Source organism: Rhinolophus sinicus, linkage group LG03 (assembly GCF_036562045.2).
Source record: "Rhinolophus sinicus isolate RSC01 linkage group LG03, ASM3656204v1, whole genome shotgun sequence".
NCBI classification, from domain to species: domain Eukaryota; kingdom Metazoa; phylum Chordata; class Mammalia; order Chiroptera; family Rhinolophidae; genus Rhinolophus; species Rhinolophus sinicus.
The window spans coordinates 109,147,252-109,166,977 of NC_133753.1; the positions used below are offsets into that span (position 1 = coordinate 109,147,252).

The window sequence follows — 19,726 nt, forward strand, 5'->3', positions numbered from 1 at the left end:
AGCATGTGTGGGCATCTCTTCCAGCTTCGACTGGGTTACATCAACCCATTTCCTAATTTTGAATCATTCTTGGATTCTTATATACATTTTCTTTAGTGAGGTATATCACTAGCAGCTTTATCGAGGTATATTTTATACACCATTCAATCCACCTTAGTGTACAATTCCCTGCTTTTAAGCACACTTACAGACTTGTGCAGCCATCCCACCACAATCTCACTGTGCTGAAAGATCCCTGTGCCCATCTGAAGTCATCTTCTGTCCCCACCCAGCCCCTTGCAACCCCTAAGCTTTCTGTTTCTACAGCTTTGCCTTTTCTGGACATTTCATACAAATGGAACCATAGAATATGCGCTCCTTTGTACTGGACTCTGTCATATACCATGTTTTTCAGGTTCACATACATTGTAGTATGTATCAATACTTTATTCCTTTTTATTGCTGAATAATATTCCATTATATGGATATGCAAGTTTATCCATTCATTTGCTAATGAGCATTTAGCTTGTTTCTACTTTTTGTCTGTTATGAAAAATGCTATCATCATTGTGCCTGAGTTTGTATCGCTGCATGCTTCCATTTTCTTAGGTATATATACCTAGGAGTGCGTAATCATGACTAGCTCATATGGTAACTCAATGCTTAATATTTTGAGGAACTGCAAGCTGTTTTCCACAGTGGCGGCACCATTTTATGTTCTTACCAGCAATGTATGAGGGTACCAATTTATCCACGATCTCACCAACATATGCTTTTGCATGTCTTTTTAGTTACAGCCACCCTAGTGAAGTGGTGTCTCACTGTGGTTTTACTTTGTATTTCCATAATAACTAAGGATGTTTGGCACCTTTTCACGTGCTCATTAGACATTCCTATATTGCCTTTGGTGAAACGTCTATTCAAATCCTTTGCCCATTTAAAAATTATTTTTAATTTATGATTTTTATTTATTTTTATTGTGGTAAAAGAACATAACATTAAATTTACCTCAATTATTTTCAACTGTACAGTTCAATAGTGCTAAATATATTCACATTGCTGCACAATAGATCTCTAAAACTTTTTCATCTTGTAAAACTGAAACTTTATACCTACTAAACACTAACTCCCCTCCATCCAGCCCCAGGCAACCACATTTTCATTTTCTGTTTCTATGATTTTGATTATTTTACATACTTTGTATTAGTGGAATCATACAGTATTCTTCTTTGTGTCTAGCTTATTTCACTTCACATAATGTCCTCAGGGTTCATCCATATTGTAGCATATGGCAGGATTTCTTTCTTTGTAGAGGCTGCATAACATTCCATTATATGTAAATACCACACTTTCTTTATCCACTCATGTCTATGGATATTTGGGTTGTTTCCATATTTTGGTTACTGTGAATAATACTGCCATGAACATGGGTTTGCAAATGTCTTTTTGAGATGCTGCTTTGAATTCTTTTGAATATATACCAAGAATTACAAAAGTTTTTAATTTTGATGAATTGCATTTTATCAGTTTTTTCTTTTGTGGATCATGATTTGGTGTTATATAGGTAAGGACTCATTACCTAACCCTACGTGAAAAACTTTTAAAAGTTTTATATTTAGCTCTTACACTTAAGTCTACAATTCATTTTTGATTAATTTTTGTTATAAAGTGAGGTAGGGGTCTAAATTCATCTTTTTCCAAAGGTACCAGTTGTCTCCACACCCTTTGTTGAAAAGACTACCTGTTCCCATTGAACTGCTTTGGTACATTTGTTGAAAACTAACTGCTCATATATGTGAGTTTATTTCTGGACTTTCAATTCAATTCCATTGATCTGTATGCCTGTTCTTATGCCAGTACCATGCTGTCTTGATTAGCTTAGTTCTGTAATCAATTTTGAAATTGAGAAGTGTGAGTTCTCCAACTTAGTGCTTCTTTTTAAAGGTTGTTTTACCTATTTGAGTTCCTTTGTATTTCCAAATCCTTCTGGGATTTTGATTGGGATTGTGTTGAATCTGTAGACTGGTTGGGGGAAAAACTGGTATTTTGTTACTTAAACTAAGAACAACAAAAAAAGTAGCTACCGTATCATAGTGGTGCTTTGTTTACATGACAAAAGCAACATTTCAGAAAACATAATGTCCAAGAAGAATGTGAAATAACCTCATGCAACACTGGGTTTTGTCAAAAAAAGTCCTTATCTCCTACAGAGATATACTAACATACTTATGGATGAAATGGTATGTTGTCTGGGATTTACTTCCCAATCATTTGGGTTGGGGGAGTTAGACCTAAGCAGGATTGGCTATGTGTTGATAATTATTGAAGCTAAGTAAGGGGGAGATCCATTGGATTATTCTCTCTAGTTTTGGATATGTTTTAAAATGTTCATAATACAAATGTCAAACAAAATAATAGTCGAGTATCAAATCATGGCATTATCCCCAGATTTCATTCCTAGAATTAACACTATGCCCTAATATAATCTATTAACAAGACTTACAAACTCACCATTTAGTAATATACTCACCAGTAATTGCCCCATTCAATCATAGTTCCTGGCTGAAAAGAAATTTGGATTTTGGTTTGTTAGTTCTTTTGTGAAGAAATATGGAATAGCAGTGTAAAAATATCAAATGACAAAACTAACTTAAAATTTAACTTTTAATAATGTGAGATGTAACAAATTAAAAAATGTAACAAAAAAATATTATTCACTGTGTTCATACCTATCCCAAAGTGGGAGTAATATTCTATGGCTTCCTATAGGCAGATTACATATATAGTAAGTCATTCAAATTATAGTTATCATAACCATAGTTAGGTCCATGACTTAAGTCATGATTAAACTCTTGGTACCCATTCAGACTTTACTGTGAAATAAAAAAAAAAAAAAATGTTTAATTTAACTATACTTAATAAGGACATCACTTTCTTTTTTCCAGGATAATGGTGAATGTTACACCACTGAGATCTACTGATATGTATTCCTTTTAACAATGTTGCTATCTGGGGCTTTCGTTCTAGGAGTCACTTAGTGGGCAAATATCTAAAAAGTCTCACAAAATATTATTTATTCCCTTTTAATCGTATGGTGCTGTACAATTTACTCAATAATCACACATTTATTAGTCGCTTTAGTTCAATTACAATACCGTAGATGCTACATATTGTACTTAGTCCTGCATTTTAGATCTTTCCTCTTAAAAACAGAAATGCCATATGGAAAAATGTCAAATAATACATATTATGTGTAAAATTATAAAAGATGAGAGAGCTTAGCAGAAGAGAAGGAATGAGAAATTAAGATTTAAAAAAACGAAGTAACAGAAAGACTGGATGGGGAGAAAACAAGCCTGTGAAAATATGCCAGATACATACTCGTATATCACAGAATGCACACTCAACTTTTTTGGTCAGCATTAAGGGGTGCTCATGCTTCTTCACAGAAGAATGAGGGACAGTTAACTTGTATTTCAGTACTTACTCGGAGTTGGTATGATCTGAGTTCATATATATTAGGTCCTGACCGTGGAACAGGCTCATTCCAGAAGCTAAATTCTAACAGCAGCTGATTCTTCCTAGAGAGAAGCATGTTGCTTCTTGCCTTCCGGAATTCTATAAATTCCTGTGAGATAAAAAAATGTGCAGATGAAATCTTCTAATATTTATACATAAGCCCACTTTAGTAACATTTATGCCCCTCCTATAATAGAATACTATTATAAATAGGGCCCCACTTGGCCTGAGACAATCCCAGTTTACATCTTGTCAAACTGGCATAAAGACTATTCGCATTCCTTTTCACTCTCAAGTGTCCAGGTTTAGATGATGAACTACACGGGTCATCCTAATTATTTATATGACAATATAAACAAATTTAATTTCCCACTTATTAGGTTCTCCTAACAGTGTTTGACAGCATGATAGAAGTAGAGACTACAAAACATCAAATAATTCAAAAGCCATTTATATTTGGACTGGGAAGCTATACAAAAGGTTTTCTTTCCTAACCATGTGTGGTTGTTTGACATGCACCTATTAGTGAAGAGAGGGGCAGGATAGCAAAGTTAGCCCAAGTTTTCTAAAGCAGGGATGTGTTAGCTAACCCAGGGCTGGCTGTGTCTACCATGCTGACCTACCAGTTTCAAAGTGTCAGCTTATCAATTTCAAAGCACAACTGACTTTTACAATAAGAATTGTTATTTTAATAGTATTACAACTGGTTACTTCATATTTGAATACAATGTCAAGAGTTCAAACAATAAGTTTTCCTACAAAAAACAGTTTACTAATGCTAAAAAAATTGATGACAGAATAGTCATTTAATTCTTTACTAATATTTACTATATCATTAGCATAAATAAGTAAACAGTTTTCAAAATCATTACCTGATTTTCTCTGAGTTTATTCATGACCTCCGTGAGGGCAGGATAGCCTCCTTCATACCTCCAGAGGTGGACTGGAATATATTTTAAAATATAACATAAATTTAGAGTTTCATACTCTTACCTTGAAAATAGTCTAGATGTGCATAATGTTAACACAGTACAAAACTGAAATGTGCCATGTGTTGGCCTATGAGTTACATGATAAAGTTTCAATAACAGATTGAACATTAAAAACAATAAAAATAGGTTTTGCAATGAATTACTGGAGAAATTTCTTCAACCATAAAACTAGACCGAAACTTGGAAAGCTTTGATTATAAAAACAAGCTTTAAGTTAAATATTATTTAAGTTGTTACAGTAAAGGCTTAAGGAGTAAGTTTATTCCAAAGACTTCTGTCTCCTACCAGCTTGATCCTGCTCGCCATACCACGTGTTCCAAGTCCCCACCAAAGTACAAGGGTAATGTTTATCTTCATGAATCTTTGGCAACACCTCTTGACTTAAAGAGAAGAAAGAGCAACACTAATCAGCCAACAAAATTATAGCAGGTGGACAATACATGATAGTAACAGGAAAAAGAACATCTACTCTGTGTTCTGACAACTGACTTCAGAATATATTTATGATAAAACAACATGAAGAATTAACGTTTTAGTTGAATGAATTCTATTCTCTGATATCCCACTTATCAAAAGCTTAGGTTTCTAATACACCCAACTATCCAGAACATTTATAAGCAACTCAAGTACAGTGATGAAAGTGATAAAGAAGAGCCAAAGGTTCTAAGATTGCAGATACTATGGGTCTACTATTTGCCATTCCAGAAAGAAAATAAGTACTTAAGAATGGTGATATTTATAAAAGCTAAGTTCTGCTGGTTTCAAAGATAGGAAGAATGAGGGAAATGGAACTAGAAAAAGAACAGGGAAAAAATAAGAAAGCAAAGAAAGTAAGTTTAAGAGGGGAGACAACAAAAGTGCAAAACCAGGCAGGAGTAAGAGGAACAGAGAATGCACTGGCCTTAAGGGGGAGAAGCCAGAGCCAGAACATAACAGTCTGGAAGCGACCCCACCCTGATAGTTCCAAAGGGCACCAATGTGACAGAAGAATCCAAGTTAAAGATATAACATAAAGCATACATTAAATTCTATTCAATTCAACCAACCGAGGGGATTTGAGAGGTATCATATAACCCCACAATGAACACACCACCTAGTCCATCACCATTGACTGTATAGGAGTAGAGATAAAGCACTGACACATCATGGCAATGTATTTAACAGAGGTGTCAGAGCTTGGTTCCATGGAAACCGTCCTGTAGTACAGATTCTGATTTACAGGGAAAAGCAAAGGGAAGAGACATAACTATGCCACATCAAGAGAAAAGCTAAAGCCTGCATACTTTTGAATAGAAAAACTATGATGAAAAAAGTACAATAGACTTGATGTGAAAAGATATCAAAGCTCAGAAATGAAATCTGTTCAAATTATTTGCTGACACTGAATGGTACTAAGCTAGTGACCACTACCAGATGCCGAGGTACCAGGACTGGGTGTATATTAATAGTGAACAGCGGGGCTCGGGCCGGCGGCTGCGGCTCTGCTCCTCACTGCCCAGCGCCACCTCCCCATGGAAGCGTGTGGGGGCAGCAAGTGGTCCCCGGAACGCCCGGGCACGACCCCCTCCCAGGCTTGCGCAGCTCCGGCAGTCGTCCTGAGCCGAGAGGGGTGCCCCCGGGCCACGCTCCGCAGTTGTAGACAGCTCGTGTGGCAGCCCGGGCACCCCGGGAGTAGCGAGCACGGCCAAGGGCAGCCCTAATGGCAAGTGCGGGCGCGGCGAGCCCCAGTGCAGCCCCGAGGGCCCGGCTTGGAAGCCCAAGGCGTCGTTCGAGCCGTGGAGCGGACGAGGTCAGCAGCGAGGAGGCGGGCCCGGTGGGGGAGCCGCACAGCAGCCAGGCCAGCTTCACACAGCGCCAGGTCAGCGCGCTCTGGCAGCCGGGCGTCAACAAGTTCTCGCTGAGGATGTTCGGCAGCCACAAGGCCGCAGAGCGTGAGCAGGAGCGCGTCAAGTGGGCGGGGCCTGGCTCATCCACCCGGACAGCGACTTCAGGTTCTACTGGGACTTCACCACGCTGCTGCTCACGGTGTGAAACCTCATCATCCCGGTGGGCGTCACCTTCTTCAAGGACGAGACCACGGCCCCCTGGATCGTGATCCGCGTGGTCTCGGACACGGTCTTCCTCGTGGACCTGGTGCTGAACTTCCGTACCAGCATCGTGATCGAGGACAACGCCGAGATCATCCTGGACCCCGAGAAGATCAAGAAGAAGTACCTGCGCACATGATTCATGGGGGACTTTGTGTCCTCCATCCCCATGGACTACGTCTTCCTCCTCGAGGAGAAAAGCATCGACTCCGAGGTCTGTAAGACGGCGCGTGCCCTGCGCATCGTGCACTTCACGAAGATCCTCAGTCTGCTCCGCCTGCTGCTGTCGCGCCTCATCCGCTACACCCACCAATGGGAAGACATCTTCCACATGACCTATGACCTGGAGCACTTGGTCATGTGCATCTGCAACCTCATCAGCGTGATACTGCTGCTGTGCCACCGGGACGGCTGCCTACAGTTCCTGGGACTTAACACGCAACTGCTGGGTGTCCGTCAACGACACGGTGAACCACTCGTGGAGCGAGATCTCCTCCTCCATGCTGTTCAATGCCATGAGCCACATGCTGTGCATCGGGTATGGGCAGCAGGTGCTAGAGAGCATGACTCACATCTGGCTGACGATACTGAGTATGATCGTGGGCGCCACCTGCTACGCCGTGTTCATCGATCACACCACCGCCCTCATCCAGTCGCTGGGCTCTTCGAGGCGCCAGTACCAAGAGAAGTACAAGCAGGTGGAGCAGTACATGTCCTTCCACAAGCTGCCTGCCGACTTCCGCCAGAAGATCCACGACTACTATGAGGACCGCTACCAGGGCAAGATGTTCGACAAGGACAGCATCCTGGGTGAGCTCAATGGGCCCCTGAGGGAAGCAGGTGGCCTTGATGCCATTGTCTGCCAATGCTGACGCCAACGTTGTCACACGGCCATGCTGACCAAACTCAAATTCGAGGTTTTCCAGCCGGGTGACATCATCCATGAGGGACCATTGGAAAGAAGATGTACTTCATTTAGCACAGCGTGGTCAGCGTGCTCACCAAGGGCAACAAGGAGATGAAGCTGTCCGATGGCTCTTTTGGGGAGATCTGTCTGCTGACACCGGGCTGACGCACAGCGAGGGCTCGGGCCGACAACTACTGCCTTCTGTACTCTTTCAGCGAGGACTTCAACGAGGTGCTGGTGGAGTACTCCATGATGTGGCGGGCGTTTGAGACTGTGGCCATCAACTGCCTGGACCGGATAGGCAAGGACTCTATCCTGCTGCAGAAGGTCCAGCATGACCTCCACTTAGGGGTGTTCAACAACCAGCAGAATGCCATCATCCAGACTGTCAAGTACGACCGCAAGACGGTGCAGCAGGCCAAACTGGGCCAGCCCGTCGGCCTCTTTCTGCTGCTGCTACTGCTGCAGGTCACCTCAGCCATCGCCACGTTTCAGCAGGCTGTAGCCATGAGCTTCTGCCCGGAGGTGGCGCGCCCGCTAGTGGGGCCGCTGGAGCTCGGCTTGCCGCGCCTTGTGCGCCGCCTGCCCCCAGGGCCCGACTCGGCTGCCCCCGGCTCGCTGGGGCTTGTATCTACTGCCAGCCACGCCCCCTCTCCTGTGCGCCCACCACTCCCTGAGTACCATGGACTTCACCCTACGGTGGCGCACCTAGCTCTCTAGCTGAGCACTACACAGGGCCTGCACTGCCAGCATGTTGCCTGAGCTGCTCCTGGCGCCCACTTTCTGCTCGCAGCCCTCGCTGCCCCATGGTGCCCCTGGGCCTGGCCCCGCATCCTCAGCGCATACGGTCAGCAGCTTCACGCTAGGCCTGGGGCCCGCGTCCGGGCCGCTGCGTCCAGCCGGGACCACAGGAACTTGGCCTCGCCTGGCGCCGCTGGAGGTCTCGACCTGCTGGACTCTGCGCGCTCCCGCCTCTTGTCCAACTTGTGACCCTCGCTACAGGGCCACACGGGCCGGGTGGGCCAGGGGCGGGGCCTTCATCCAGACCAAAGCTATGCCATTGCGCTGCCCTGGCCGCCTGCCCCATAAGCCGTAGAGGGAGTCGTACTGTAGGTAGTTGTAGTTGGACAGGCGTACCTGCCAGCGGGGCGGCCCCTTCCGAGCCCCCGCCGTCCCCCCCTCATCACCCTGTGCCCACCCACATCACCCCTACCCCCAGCGGTGGCCTCACAAGCGTGCGAGGGGGCTCCTTCACCTCGATGCCTCAGAAACTGAGGCATTGAGGTGAGGAGATGGCTGTGGAGTCCTGCCCGGCCCCACCCCACCGATGAGGATTCTGTGTAAGTGCAATACGTGGTCCGCCAGCTTCCCGCTCACTCCATCGCGCTCATGCCATAACTGACCAAGCCACTATCCATGCACGCCCCACGGTGACCTCCCTGGAGCCGGCACACACAGCGCCCTCCTGTACCTGGCACCCAGGGGCTCGCAGTCCCGGCTGCACATGGGTGTGGGAGCGAGGCTGGGGGTCCCCACCTTCGTTATGAATGTACTGACAAGTCGAGGCAGCAGCACTCCCCACTACACCCCCCATCCCCCACTAACCCCCACATCCCCATTCCTCAGAATAAACGACAGCATTGGCGCTCTCCCCCCCCCCCCCCCCCCGCGCCGCAAAAAAAATAGTGAACAGAAAAGGTCAGATTGGTCTTTTGTCTCACTAAAAACCCATAAAAGTAAATGCCACCCCTCAAAAAATACACATGGTGTGGTCACTGTACTGGCTCATGAAGTCTTATGTTCAGAACTAAAGAGATTCATGGAAATAGCAGTGGGGAAAGATGGGTGTTTGGGAAATGAAAATGGGTTTCCTTTTTGCCATATGACATGAGCAGGAAATTGGAGCCAATGCAGAAGAAAGAAGTTAGTAAAACCATCCAGGTGGGCTCCAGGAAGGGACCGAGGCCTGACGATGGGACATGGGGTTTTCACCAATACGAAGTCATATATGAACTTGCAGCCAATCCTCTTTGTTTGGGGCCCCAAACATGCTCTTTGGAAGTCCTGGCCTGATGTCAATGGAAGTTGTAAGGTAGGCAGTACCTGTACCCAGAAATGGATCAGTTGGGGAGAATCTCATTACTGGGGCCCCTACAAACCAGGCAGGAGTTAAGATTTTATGAACTGGAAAGAGGGAGTTGCTGAAAGTTTCAGAGAAAGAAAAAAACCACGATGAAGGAAAAAACAGAACTCAAGCAGACAGATTTGGCAAATTTTGGGGTAAAGGACTGCAGGATGGGTGGAGTACAGGTGCGGTTAGGAGCCCAGGAGGAAGTCAGAAAGGAGGCTACTTGGAAATGGGGTCAACAGGCCAGGAGAGGGAGATGGAGGAAACAAGCAAAGACAACCAGGTACCTGTCAAATGAGGAATGCACAGCCCTTCTAACTAACTGATCACAAAAAACTAAGGCAAGGGTCAGATAAAACCATGGTGAATGACACACACAGGGAGCTCCAAGAGCAAGGTAACTCCACCTGTTGGCTGTGAAGGGAGAGCAAGACATCCAAATAGACATGAACAGACAGAAATCTGAAACAGGAGATGAAGCAATAACAACAGGACAGGAAAGTAATCCAGGGCAACACCAGCACAGAGAAATACTTTCATTTTATGAGAGAAGATTTAGAAATAGCACTTGTTTTGTTTTAGGGCATGTTTTCATAAAGAGAAATGTTCTGCAGTGAGAGTTAATAGTTCACAAACCACCTCCAAAAATAAAACAACAGATTTTTTGCTTCTGAAAATTACGCAGATTCTGGTGACAAAAATCATTTTTCCCATGAAAGTAGCAGATGTTAAAGGCAAATAAATGCTTTTAAATTATATTTGCTCAGAATTAATCATTAAAATACTATTTCTATTAAGAACTGATACACTTAATTTTCTCTTTAGCCTTAAAATTTAGGAATTCTGTAAGAGCATATAGATCTCAAATCATGAGAATCTGGCAAATGGAAGATTTGGGAAGAAATGGCAGAAACATTCAAATACACACAGGACTTCCATGTAGCAGTTCCACTTAGAAGTAAAATTGGAAACAATGGAAGTCATGGGACATGAGTTCTAATTCCTAACACTACAGCTCTCCAGAGATGGGACGTATATGAATGTATTGAAGCAGAGACAGTCAGGAGGGTCTACAGAAAGGAGTCAGGCACTGGATGACTTAATGGATTAGACAGACTTGCAAGGTTCCTTCCAACCTTAAGGGTCTAGAAACATTCTAGAGTTTGACAGTTTATGTAATGATTTAGCTGTATGAGTGCTAAAGTCAAAATGCCCTTGGTAATCCCACACAGCTCAATTTAACAGCCTCTGAACATTCAGCCTTTTTTTATTTTTATTTATTTTTATTTTTATTTGTTTTTGAACATTCAGCCTTAATAAGAGGGAACAAAGATCTCACTCTGCTATCAAGTGTTAGCTGAACCAACAAATACTAAAATCATTATTTTTCCCCAAGGAAAGGACAGTTTGGTATACACACCAAATTTTGTTGTATGCTTCTAGGCATTCCGGTTTAACGTTGTGAACTGAAACAAAAGAAAATTCAATGATAAACTTATGAACAAAGGGAGAAAAGTCAACCATGAAGATAGTAGACCTATCACTCACACTGTAATTTGTATAGACTGCTTGTTTCCTTTTTGGCTAGGAGATTAGAGTGAGCATCTTTTCTTGGATCAACTTTCCGGACAAATAAGGATTTTAACCAGCTGTCTTCTCGAGGTCTGTTATTGGAAGACGTCAATCTCCTATGGTATAACACATACAAAAATCTGAGTCTCAATAGAGGTACAAACATTTCAGTGTCTTTAGGTAGTGTCACATAGTACACTGTTTTCATAAATTCATCAATCCATTCAGCAAACATGCCTTGACCACCTATTCTAGACACTGTTCTAGAACCCGGGATACCACAAAACCTCTGCTTTCCACTATGTGTGCTCTCAACAGCAGGTGTGAAGTGTAAAAGTGGCTTTTCTAATAGAGTTCTCATGTTTATCTTTGCAATTTCCGCTATGTTTTCCCCTCCTGCAAAGCAATTTTTGACTTAGAAAATATACACATGGAAATCTAGAGTAGCCAAACTCACAGAGAAAGAAAGTAGTAAGGTGGTTGTCGGGTTAAGGGCAGAGTTTCATTTTGGGAAGATGAAAATATTCTGGAGATGGATGGTTGCACAATTTCTATTATACATGCTTTCAGAAAGTGAGGATAAATTTGACTGAAGTAACAAACTATACTTTAACCACAAACTTTTTCTTTCTTCTCTAAAAATTAAATTTATTGAGGTCACATTGGTTAACATTATGTAATTTTCAAGTGTACAAAATTTTAATCTGACATCTGTGTACTCCATCCTGATTTTTTTTTTCCTTTAAAAAATTTTTTTTGTTTCTTTTTATTTTTTTATTTTTCTGTGTACTCTATTCTGTGCTCATCACCCAAAGTCTACTTTCCTTCCATTATCATATTCCTCTCCTCCCCACTTTCCCCTCTTGGAATCACCATTCTGTTGTCTGTGTCTATGAGTTTATTTTTCAGTGCATACCTCCATATGCTGGTGAGTGGGATTACACATTTCTGTAACCTCCCTAGAGGGCAGTGTGGTATTACCTATATGAAAATTAAAACTGTAGGCCTTTGGCCCAATAATTGCACTATTGCACTTGCAGTTATATCCTACAGGCAGCTATAGTTAGATAAGTACACAAAGTTGAATGCACAAGAACATTCATTATGAATTTGTACCAACTGGACAGTTAACCAAATTTATTACTTGGAGGTGCTGAAAAGGCTATGTGAAAAAGTTAGACAACTTGAACTTTTCGTCAACAATTCATGGTTCTTGTATCACGACAATGCATGCACCAGCTCACATAGCACTGTCTGTGAGGGAGTTTTTAGCCAGTAAACAAATAACTGTATTGGAATTCCCTCCCTACTCACCTGATCCGGCCCCCAATGACTTCTTTACCAGAAGATAAATGAAATATTGAAAGGAAGACATTTTAATGACATCCAGGACATCAAGGGTAATACAATGACAGCTCTGATGGCCATTCCAGAAAAAAAGTTCCAAAATTGCTTTGAAGGGTGGACTAGGTGCTGGCATCAGTGCATAGCTTCCTAAGGGGAGTACTTCAAAGGTGACCATAGTGATATTCAGCAATGAGGTATATAGCACTTTCTCTAGGATGAGTTTGTGAACTTAATTGTCAGATCTCATATATAGTCACGGGATGTAAAGTACAGCCTAGGGAATATAGTTAATGGTATTGTAATAGCTATGTACGGTGTCAGATGGGTAGTAGACTTGGTGGGGTTATTATCACTTTGTGAGGGGTGTAAATGTCTATTATGCTGTTTTGTACACCTGAAACTAATGAATAACAACAAAAAAAAGACTGAGGTAGATCTATACGCACATATTTCAGAGAGATTTATGGTGTAAAAGCAGGCACATAAGAGTACCATAAATACACACACAAAGTGAACTGCTAATAGTGAATAGCAGCCTTTTCCTTTTTATGCTGAAAAAAAATTGACTTGCTGCTTTAATGAACAAACATTACAATTTTCTCCCTCTAAGAGGTTCTCTGATTAAAACTAAATCATAGAATATCATCATAAACAGCTAGAAATCAGATAAGGCTTTTGAATGATGTAAGATTACAAATAAACAAACATAAAATATATAAATATAAAATTAATGTTTTTGTATAAATAATTATCAAGAAATATAAAGTATTTTTTCAAATCCTTCAAAGATTAAAAAGCAGCAAGTTCACAGTAAACAAGCAAAATAAGTTAATATGAGTCATGCAATTTTTCTTATAAGTGGAGACAAATATATAATCTTAAATGGCATTTGTAGAAAGAAGTTGGAAATTCTTCTATTTTTCTTTTATCATGTTAAAATTTCACAGAATTAAGAAAGTGTTAATGGTGGTATCCCTGAGAGAAGGAGTTAAAAAATTAAGTCTTTAAAACTACTTTTTCAATAAACAAACTTTTACAATTAAAATAAATTATATATAAAAACTATTAGCCCTTTACAAAAACCAAAATCATACGGTATTTGTTTGTTTTCTTTTTTTTATTTATTTATTGGGGTGACAATTGTTAGTAAAATTACATAGATTTCAGGTGTACAATTCTGTATTACATCATCGATAAATCCCATTGTGTGTTCACCACCCAGAGTCAGTTCTCCTTCCATCACCATATATTTGATCCCCCTTACCCTCATCTCCCACCCCCCACCCCCCTTACCCTCTGGTAACCACTAAACTATTGTCTGTGTCTATGGGCTTCTGTTTCTCATTTGTTTGTCTTGTTCTTTTGTTGTTTTTGGTTTATATACCACATATCAGTGAAATCACATGGTTCTCTGCTTTTTCTGTCTGACTTATTTTGCTCAGCATTACACTCTCAAGATCCATCCATGTTGTCACAAATGTTCCTATATCATCTTTTCTTACTGCCAAATAGTATTCCATTGTATATATATACCACAACTTCTTTATCCATTCATCTATCGAAGGATATTTTGGTTGTTTCCATGTCTTGGCCACCATAAACAAAGCTGCAATGAGCATTGGAGCACACGTGTCTTTAAGAGGTATAAATGTTTTCAGATTTTTTGGGTAGATACCCAGGAGAGGGATTGCTGGGTCATATGGTAATTCTATTTGTAATTTTTTGAGGAACCTCCACACTGCCTTCCATAACGGAAGTCCTTGCCAGAGCAATCAGGCAAGAGAAAGAAATAAAAGGCATCCAATTGGGAATGAAGAAGTTAAATTATCACTCTTTGCAGATGACATGATGCTCTATATAGAAAACCCTAAAGACTCCACCAAAAAGCTATTAGAAACAATCAACGAATACAGTAAAGTTGTTGGCTAGAAAATCAATGTACATAAGTCCATTGCTTTCCTATATATTAACAATGAAATCTCAGAAAAAGAAATACAAAAAACAATTCCTTTTGCAATTGCAGCAAAAAAATAAAATACCTAGGAATAAACTTAACCAAGGATGTGAAAGACCTATATGCTGCAAACTATAAGACATTTTTGAAAGAAATTGAAGAAGACACAAAGAAATGGAAAGACATTCCGTGCTCATGGAATGGAAGAATCAACATAGTTAAAATGGCCATGTTTCTGTTTTCAATTCACTCTTTGATTATGCAAATAAACTCATTCGGAAGAAGGCAATTATCCAAATGAATCATGCTAAAGTTCATGTCAATAAAAATAAAAAAATTTTGTCAATAAATTTTGAAATAAATTTCACCATGATTCATTTGAAGAATTTGCATGAAGCAAAATGGCAAGTATATAAAATTAGTGTATAAAATTTCTACAAAGTAGAAAGTTTTAATATTTGTTAAAGAACTGTATAATTCTTGTTTTTCTTTATTTTAGATTTTAAGTTCACTAAATAGAAATTGTGTTTAAAATTTTTGGTTAAATAAATTGTGAGAACTTAGGAATAACAATTATGAGCAACTAAGGAAGGGGTAACATGAAAGTTTCTAAAAATATCAGTTCTAGGGAATTTAAAATATGAAATACTTACCAAAGCAAGTACTACTAATAGTTTTTACTGTATCCTTCCAGAAATGCATACACAAGCATACGTACATATGTTGATATTTAATTTCTATGGCATTTAATACTTTATAAAATGAGAGCGTATAAACAATTACCGGCAGACTAAAATCTGGAGGGGGAAAAATTCCAAAATAATTTTTCTCTTTTTTTAGAATTTAAGGGGATTACACGTTAATAAGTACACATTCTCTGCTAGGCATTGGACTAAACAGGTTAACCATGTCACCTCATGTAACCCTCAGAACAATCTAGCAAGGTAAGTATTATCGAATGTTAAAGATTGGCTCAGAGAGGCAATTTATGACCTGAGTTAAGAAGTGGTAAAAAAAAATATATAAACCTAGATCTATGAAATTCAAAATATTTTTACTAATAAGGGATGCCTTCCAAACACAAATCTCCCCCTCTGAGCATTTGTTCCAGGTTTTAATAATACCAAAGAGATGTACTTTAGAATGGGTAAAACGAGGTCAGAGAGATAGAAATGTTTTGTAAACTAAAGATAAGCCTAAGAAGTAGTCAATACTACAGGCCACACATAAGATCCTGATTGGTGTTTGCTTGTGAATTTGGGTAGCAACTGACAAATGAAAAACAGTCTGGCCCAGCATTACCCTCAACTGACTGTCAAACTCTGAAATCTTTCGAGTGTCAGGTAACCAAAGCTGCCTAATGTGCCCAGGTCATCTAGCTGTCCAAGCTGAATCATGGAAGGGGGTAGAAGCAGCTATAACAATAGCTGACAGGGTGATAAGATTGGGGCTGGGGGTCTTTAATGACAGTGACAAACACCACAATCAGCTGTCTTTATCAATTCATATACATGTTATGTGGCACTTTACAGAGGGTGAGGTGTGGGCAGCACATTCCATAAAGCACTATACTTTAAATAGCATAAGCATTATGCACCAGGCTCTGTGGCTATAAAGATGAACCAGATGCCTAGTGTGTGCAGACTCAGGGGAAAAACCTATTAGTAAACAGCTAGAGTGACCATGGACACTGCAGACTCACACACACACCGTGGGAGCTCAAGGGAATGAACCCTTAGCCTGGCCCGAGAGAAGCAAGAGGGACTCTAGTGGAGGCATTCTGGCTCTGTCTTGGAGGATAAGAAAGACAGACGGACAAAGCAGGTGGTAATACCAGTCACAGGGAACATGTCTGGGGCGTGGAGTCACGACACTGCATGGCAAATTTCTGGAATAAAAGAGTTCAGTAAGGCAAAGCAGGGTATGGGAGGATGGCGAGAGGTAACTGAAGGCAAGAGGCAGGGTGGTCAGGCTCTTGTGTACCGGGCCTATCAGCGGGGCTTTACCTTGTACACAGAGCAATGCTAGCAAGTTTTCAAAAAAATTCTAGGTATAAAAAGCAGCCCGGCAGTGCCATGGCAGATGGACTGCAGCATTAAGGCAGGGAGCATGCTGCCCAGAGCTGAGCTAGGGGGGTGGCCACAGAGGCATGCTGGAGGGAGCTGGGCAGGAATGAGAGGGGATGGGCTTAGGGAAGACCTTCAGGTTTCTGACCTGAGTCACTGAATAAATGAAAGATGTTCCATCATTGGGGAAAGAGAACCCAGGAGGAGCAAGCAGGCTTTGGAGGAGGAAGATGAATTAAATTCTGGGTACATAAACATCTCAAGCAGCTGTGGGACACTTAATGTCCACTAAGTAGCTGGAACTCTGGGCCTGGCACTGGGCAGAGCTAAGTAATTAGTGCTGGCAAGTAAGTCTCCCAGCAAGACTTCTTCCTTTCCTTCTGAAATCGCTCTTGCAAGGTTACCCACAATACCCGTTGGCAAATCCAGTTTTCTTCTGTCATCTTAGCCTTAAAGCAGCAGCTGGCACAGTTGACCACTCCTCCTTGAAATACCTCTCCCTGGGCAATGTCACACAACAATGACCTCACTAGCAGCTCTTTCTTTTTCCTATATCCAGCCTGTAAATGACACATCCCAGGGTCTGTTTCTCAGCCCCTTCTCTAGCCACACTCTCCTCAAGCAATCTCACTCATTCCTATGGTTTTAAAAAACATTTTATTATGAAAAATCCCAATCAACTACAAAACAGTATACTAAAACTCATGTATCTATTACAAACATTTTGCGCTCCTATGTGCTGACAACTCCCAAATGTTACTTGTCCTTTGAGGAGTCATAGGTTAAATAGGTCAACTGCCTACTTGGCCTTTCCATGTGAATAGCTCATAGCCATCTCAAACTTTACCCAGTTCAAAACTGCTCCCCCAGCACCACACCTGTTCCTCCTCCTCTGAATTACTAGTAAGCAGGCAGTGGTGAGGACCTTGTGTGCCTTATTCACTGTTTCCAACAGCACTCAGCATATGGCGGGCACTCATATACCTACGGAACAGACGACTCTCAGTAAATGGCACGACCATCCACCCAGTCCACCCAGTTGGCCATTACCCTTGATTCTGTCCCCTTTCCCAAGTCAGACTTATCTTTTAAAAACGTAGATCAGATCATGTCACATTAGAGTTTATACGTTTAAATGTTTTCCATGGCTCCCAGAATAAAATCCAAACTCTCTAGGATGGCTTGCAAAGCTTGTAATTATCGGCACCTGCTCCTTGCCACCTGTCCTCTAGCCAGTCTTCCCTTCACCTCTGTGCTCCAGCCTCCTAGACTTTTCTGGGGTTTCCCAGCATGTCTGATTCCTTCCCACTCGGGGCTTTCATTCACTCTGTCCCTTCAGATCTCAGCTTTACATCACCTTCTTGGAGAGACCTTCCACGATGTCATGTCGTGGGTTCCTGGATTTTATCTCACAGTACCTACTTCAATCTGTGAGTCTATCTGGGTTTTTACCTCTGCCATGACATCCTGGGGATAGTGCCCATAGCTATTACGCTCAGTTCCACAGAGCTTCCAAGAACTTGTATTCAATAGTTGATAAAATCAGATAACTAACTAGGTCTAGACTGAGTCCTAAAGACCACCTACAGTTAAGGCAGACTAGAGCCCAGGAAGGAGTAGTCAAAAGGTACAGGGGACCTGAGAGAGTAATCAAAGAGCTGACAGGTTGGACAGAGATAAGAATTCCAAGGTCAGGAGCATTTGGCCCCAGCAGAAAGTCGGGGTACTGGGCAGACCCAGGTCTCATTCTCGTTTCCTAGTTTTGTGACCTTGGGCACTTTAGGTAATCATGTTGGGTGAACACCTTCAGTCTCAGCTCAAAGAAGAAATTATGAATTTCATGGGCTCATACCACCTCTGTGAAAAAAATAAGACACAGCAGATGCTCAAAAACAATAAAAATAAAAGGTTGATTTGTTAATCAACTTGAAAACATAAACATCAAATTTAGAAATACAAGTTGAGCATCAGTCCTAGGAAGGGTGCTGGGCCTGAAGCCTGACAAACTTGAGCTCAAATGTCCTTTCTAGCTATGTGTCTCTCACCCTTTGAGGTTCCACCTCATCTCTACAAGGCAGAATCCCATTACTTACCTGAGATTACTACTAGGATTTAATTAAATAAGCCATATTATATAAAGCTCCCTGGCCCATAGTAAAAGTTTAACAAACAGGTAGTTTTTTCACTTTTTCATTTTTAAGTGTCAACTGCACTTTCTAGAGGCTCATTATTTAACTAAAAACAAACCAAAAATAACATTTAAATTACCCAATCTAAAGAAAACAAGGAAGCAAATCTACGTGTAAATCAGTAAGGGCTTTGGGTTTTTTTTTTTAATGTTGAAAATGGAACATAGATATGTCAAAGTGATGGATTCAGAAAACCGAACGTTTAATAATCCATTGAGGTTTGGAAAAAAGTTAAAACATGAACCCAACGCCTTAGTGTTGATAACTGTAAATACTTGTTGATCCACTACCTACTTTTAAATGCACGTCAAAAGCTGTTCCTAGTACTGGGATCCCCTCACTGACCCCCGCCACCCCTTCAATGAGGGCTCACCCGGGACTGTGCGTTATTCGTCCTCACAAAAACCTAACAGTAAGTGGTATCTCTACTGCCATTGCTTATGCCCGAGGCTTCGCGCGGGCCAGCAGCTTTCTCAGGACGCCAGCCGGAAGCCGGCAGGCCGAGTCCAAGGCCTGCGGTCTCAACCGCGCGCCGATGCTTGGCCATGGCTGCGGCCAGTCAGCATAGCTGGCGGACGTGGCCTCGGCGCTGACCGCCGTCCGCGCCGTGACCTTGAGCCAGCCGGAAAGGCACTCCGACCCCGCCGAGGCTCCCGTCCGCCTCGGCCCTGCCGACCGCGGCCTCGGCGCGGGCGCCCTGCCCCAAGGGAACGGGACCGGCGCGGAAACCCCTGCCGAGGACCCCGCACCCTCCGCCCCGCGGCGGCCCCTCCCCGAAAGGGCGGCGCTGCTCACCGGAGCCCGGGCAGGAGGCTGCAGGGGGCGGCCCGCCGCAGGACGCAGCCGGCCGAGGCCGCTCCGCTGGCGCGAAGGACTCGCGCCGCCATCTTGCTCCGGCGCTTCGGTTCCCACCGCCGGGGCCGCCGCTGACGCCGCCGCTGCCTCCGCGACCCCTCCCCCGGCCACGCGGGCCAAGGCTGGGGCCG

At 42.4% G+C, this 19,726-nt stretch overlaps 1 protein-coding gene and 1 pseudogene across 1 annotated transcript in view; one reads left to right on the forward strand and one right to left on the reverse strand.

Annotated features, from left to right (window-relative positions):
* NIPSNAP2 (nipsnap homolog 2) overlaps nt 1–19,726 on the reverse strand; it is a 31,074-nt gene extending 11,348 nt beyond the window's left edge. The window contains exons 1-7 of the mRNA XM_074329195.1: nt 19,536–19,726; nt 11,161–11,300; nt 11,033–11,078; nt 4,776–4,870; nt 4,371–4,441; nt 3,467–3,607; nt 2,510–2,541 (exon numbers count right to left, since the gene is read on the reverse strand). Of these exons, the coding sequence (XP_074185296.1) occupies nt 2,510–2,541; nt 3,467–3,607; nt 4,371–4,441; nt 4,776–4,870; nt 11,033–11,078; nt 11,161–11,300; nt 19,536–19,627 (617 nt within the window). The 5' untranslated portion in view covers nt 19,628–19,726. The remainder of the gene's footprint in view (nt 1–2,509; nt 2,542–3,466; nt 3,608–4,370; nt 4,442–4,775; nt 4,871–11,032; nt 11,079–11,160; nt 11,301–19,535) is intronic.
* LOC109438906 (potassium/sodium hyperpolarization-activated cyclic nucleotide-gated channel 2) lies at nt 5,904–8,931 on the forward strand (annotated as a pseudogene).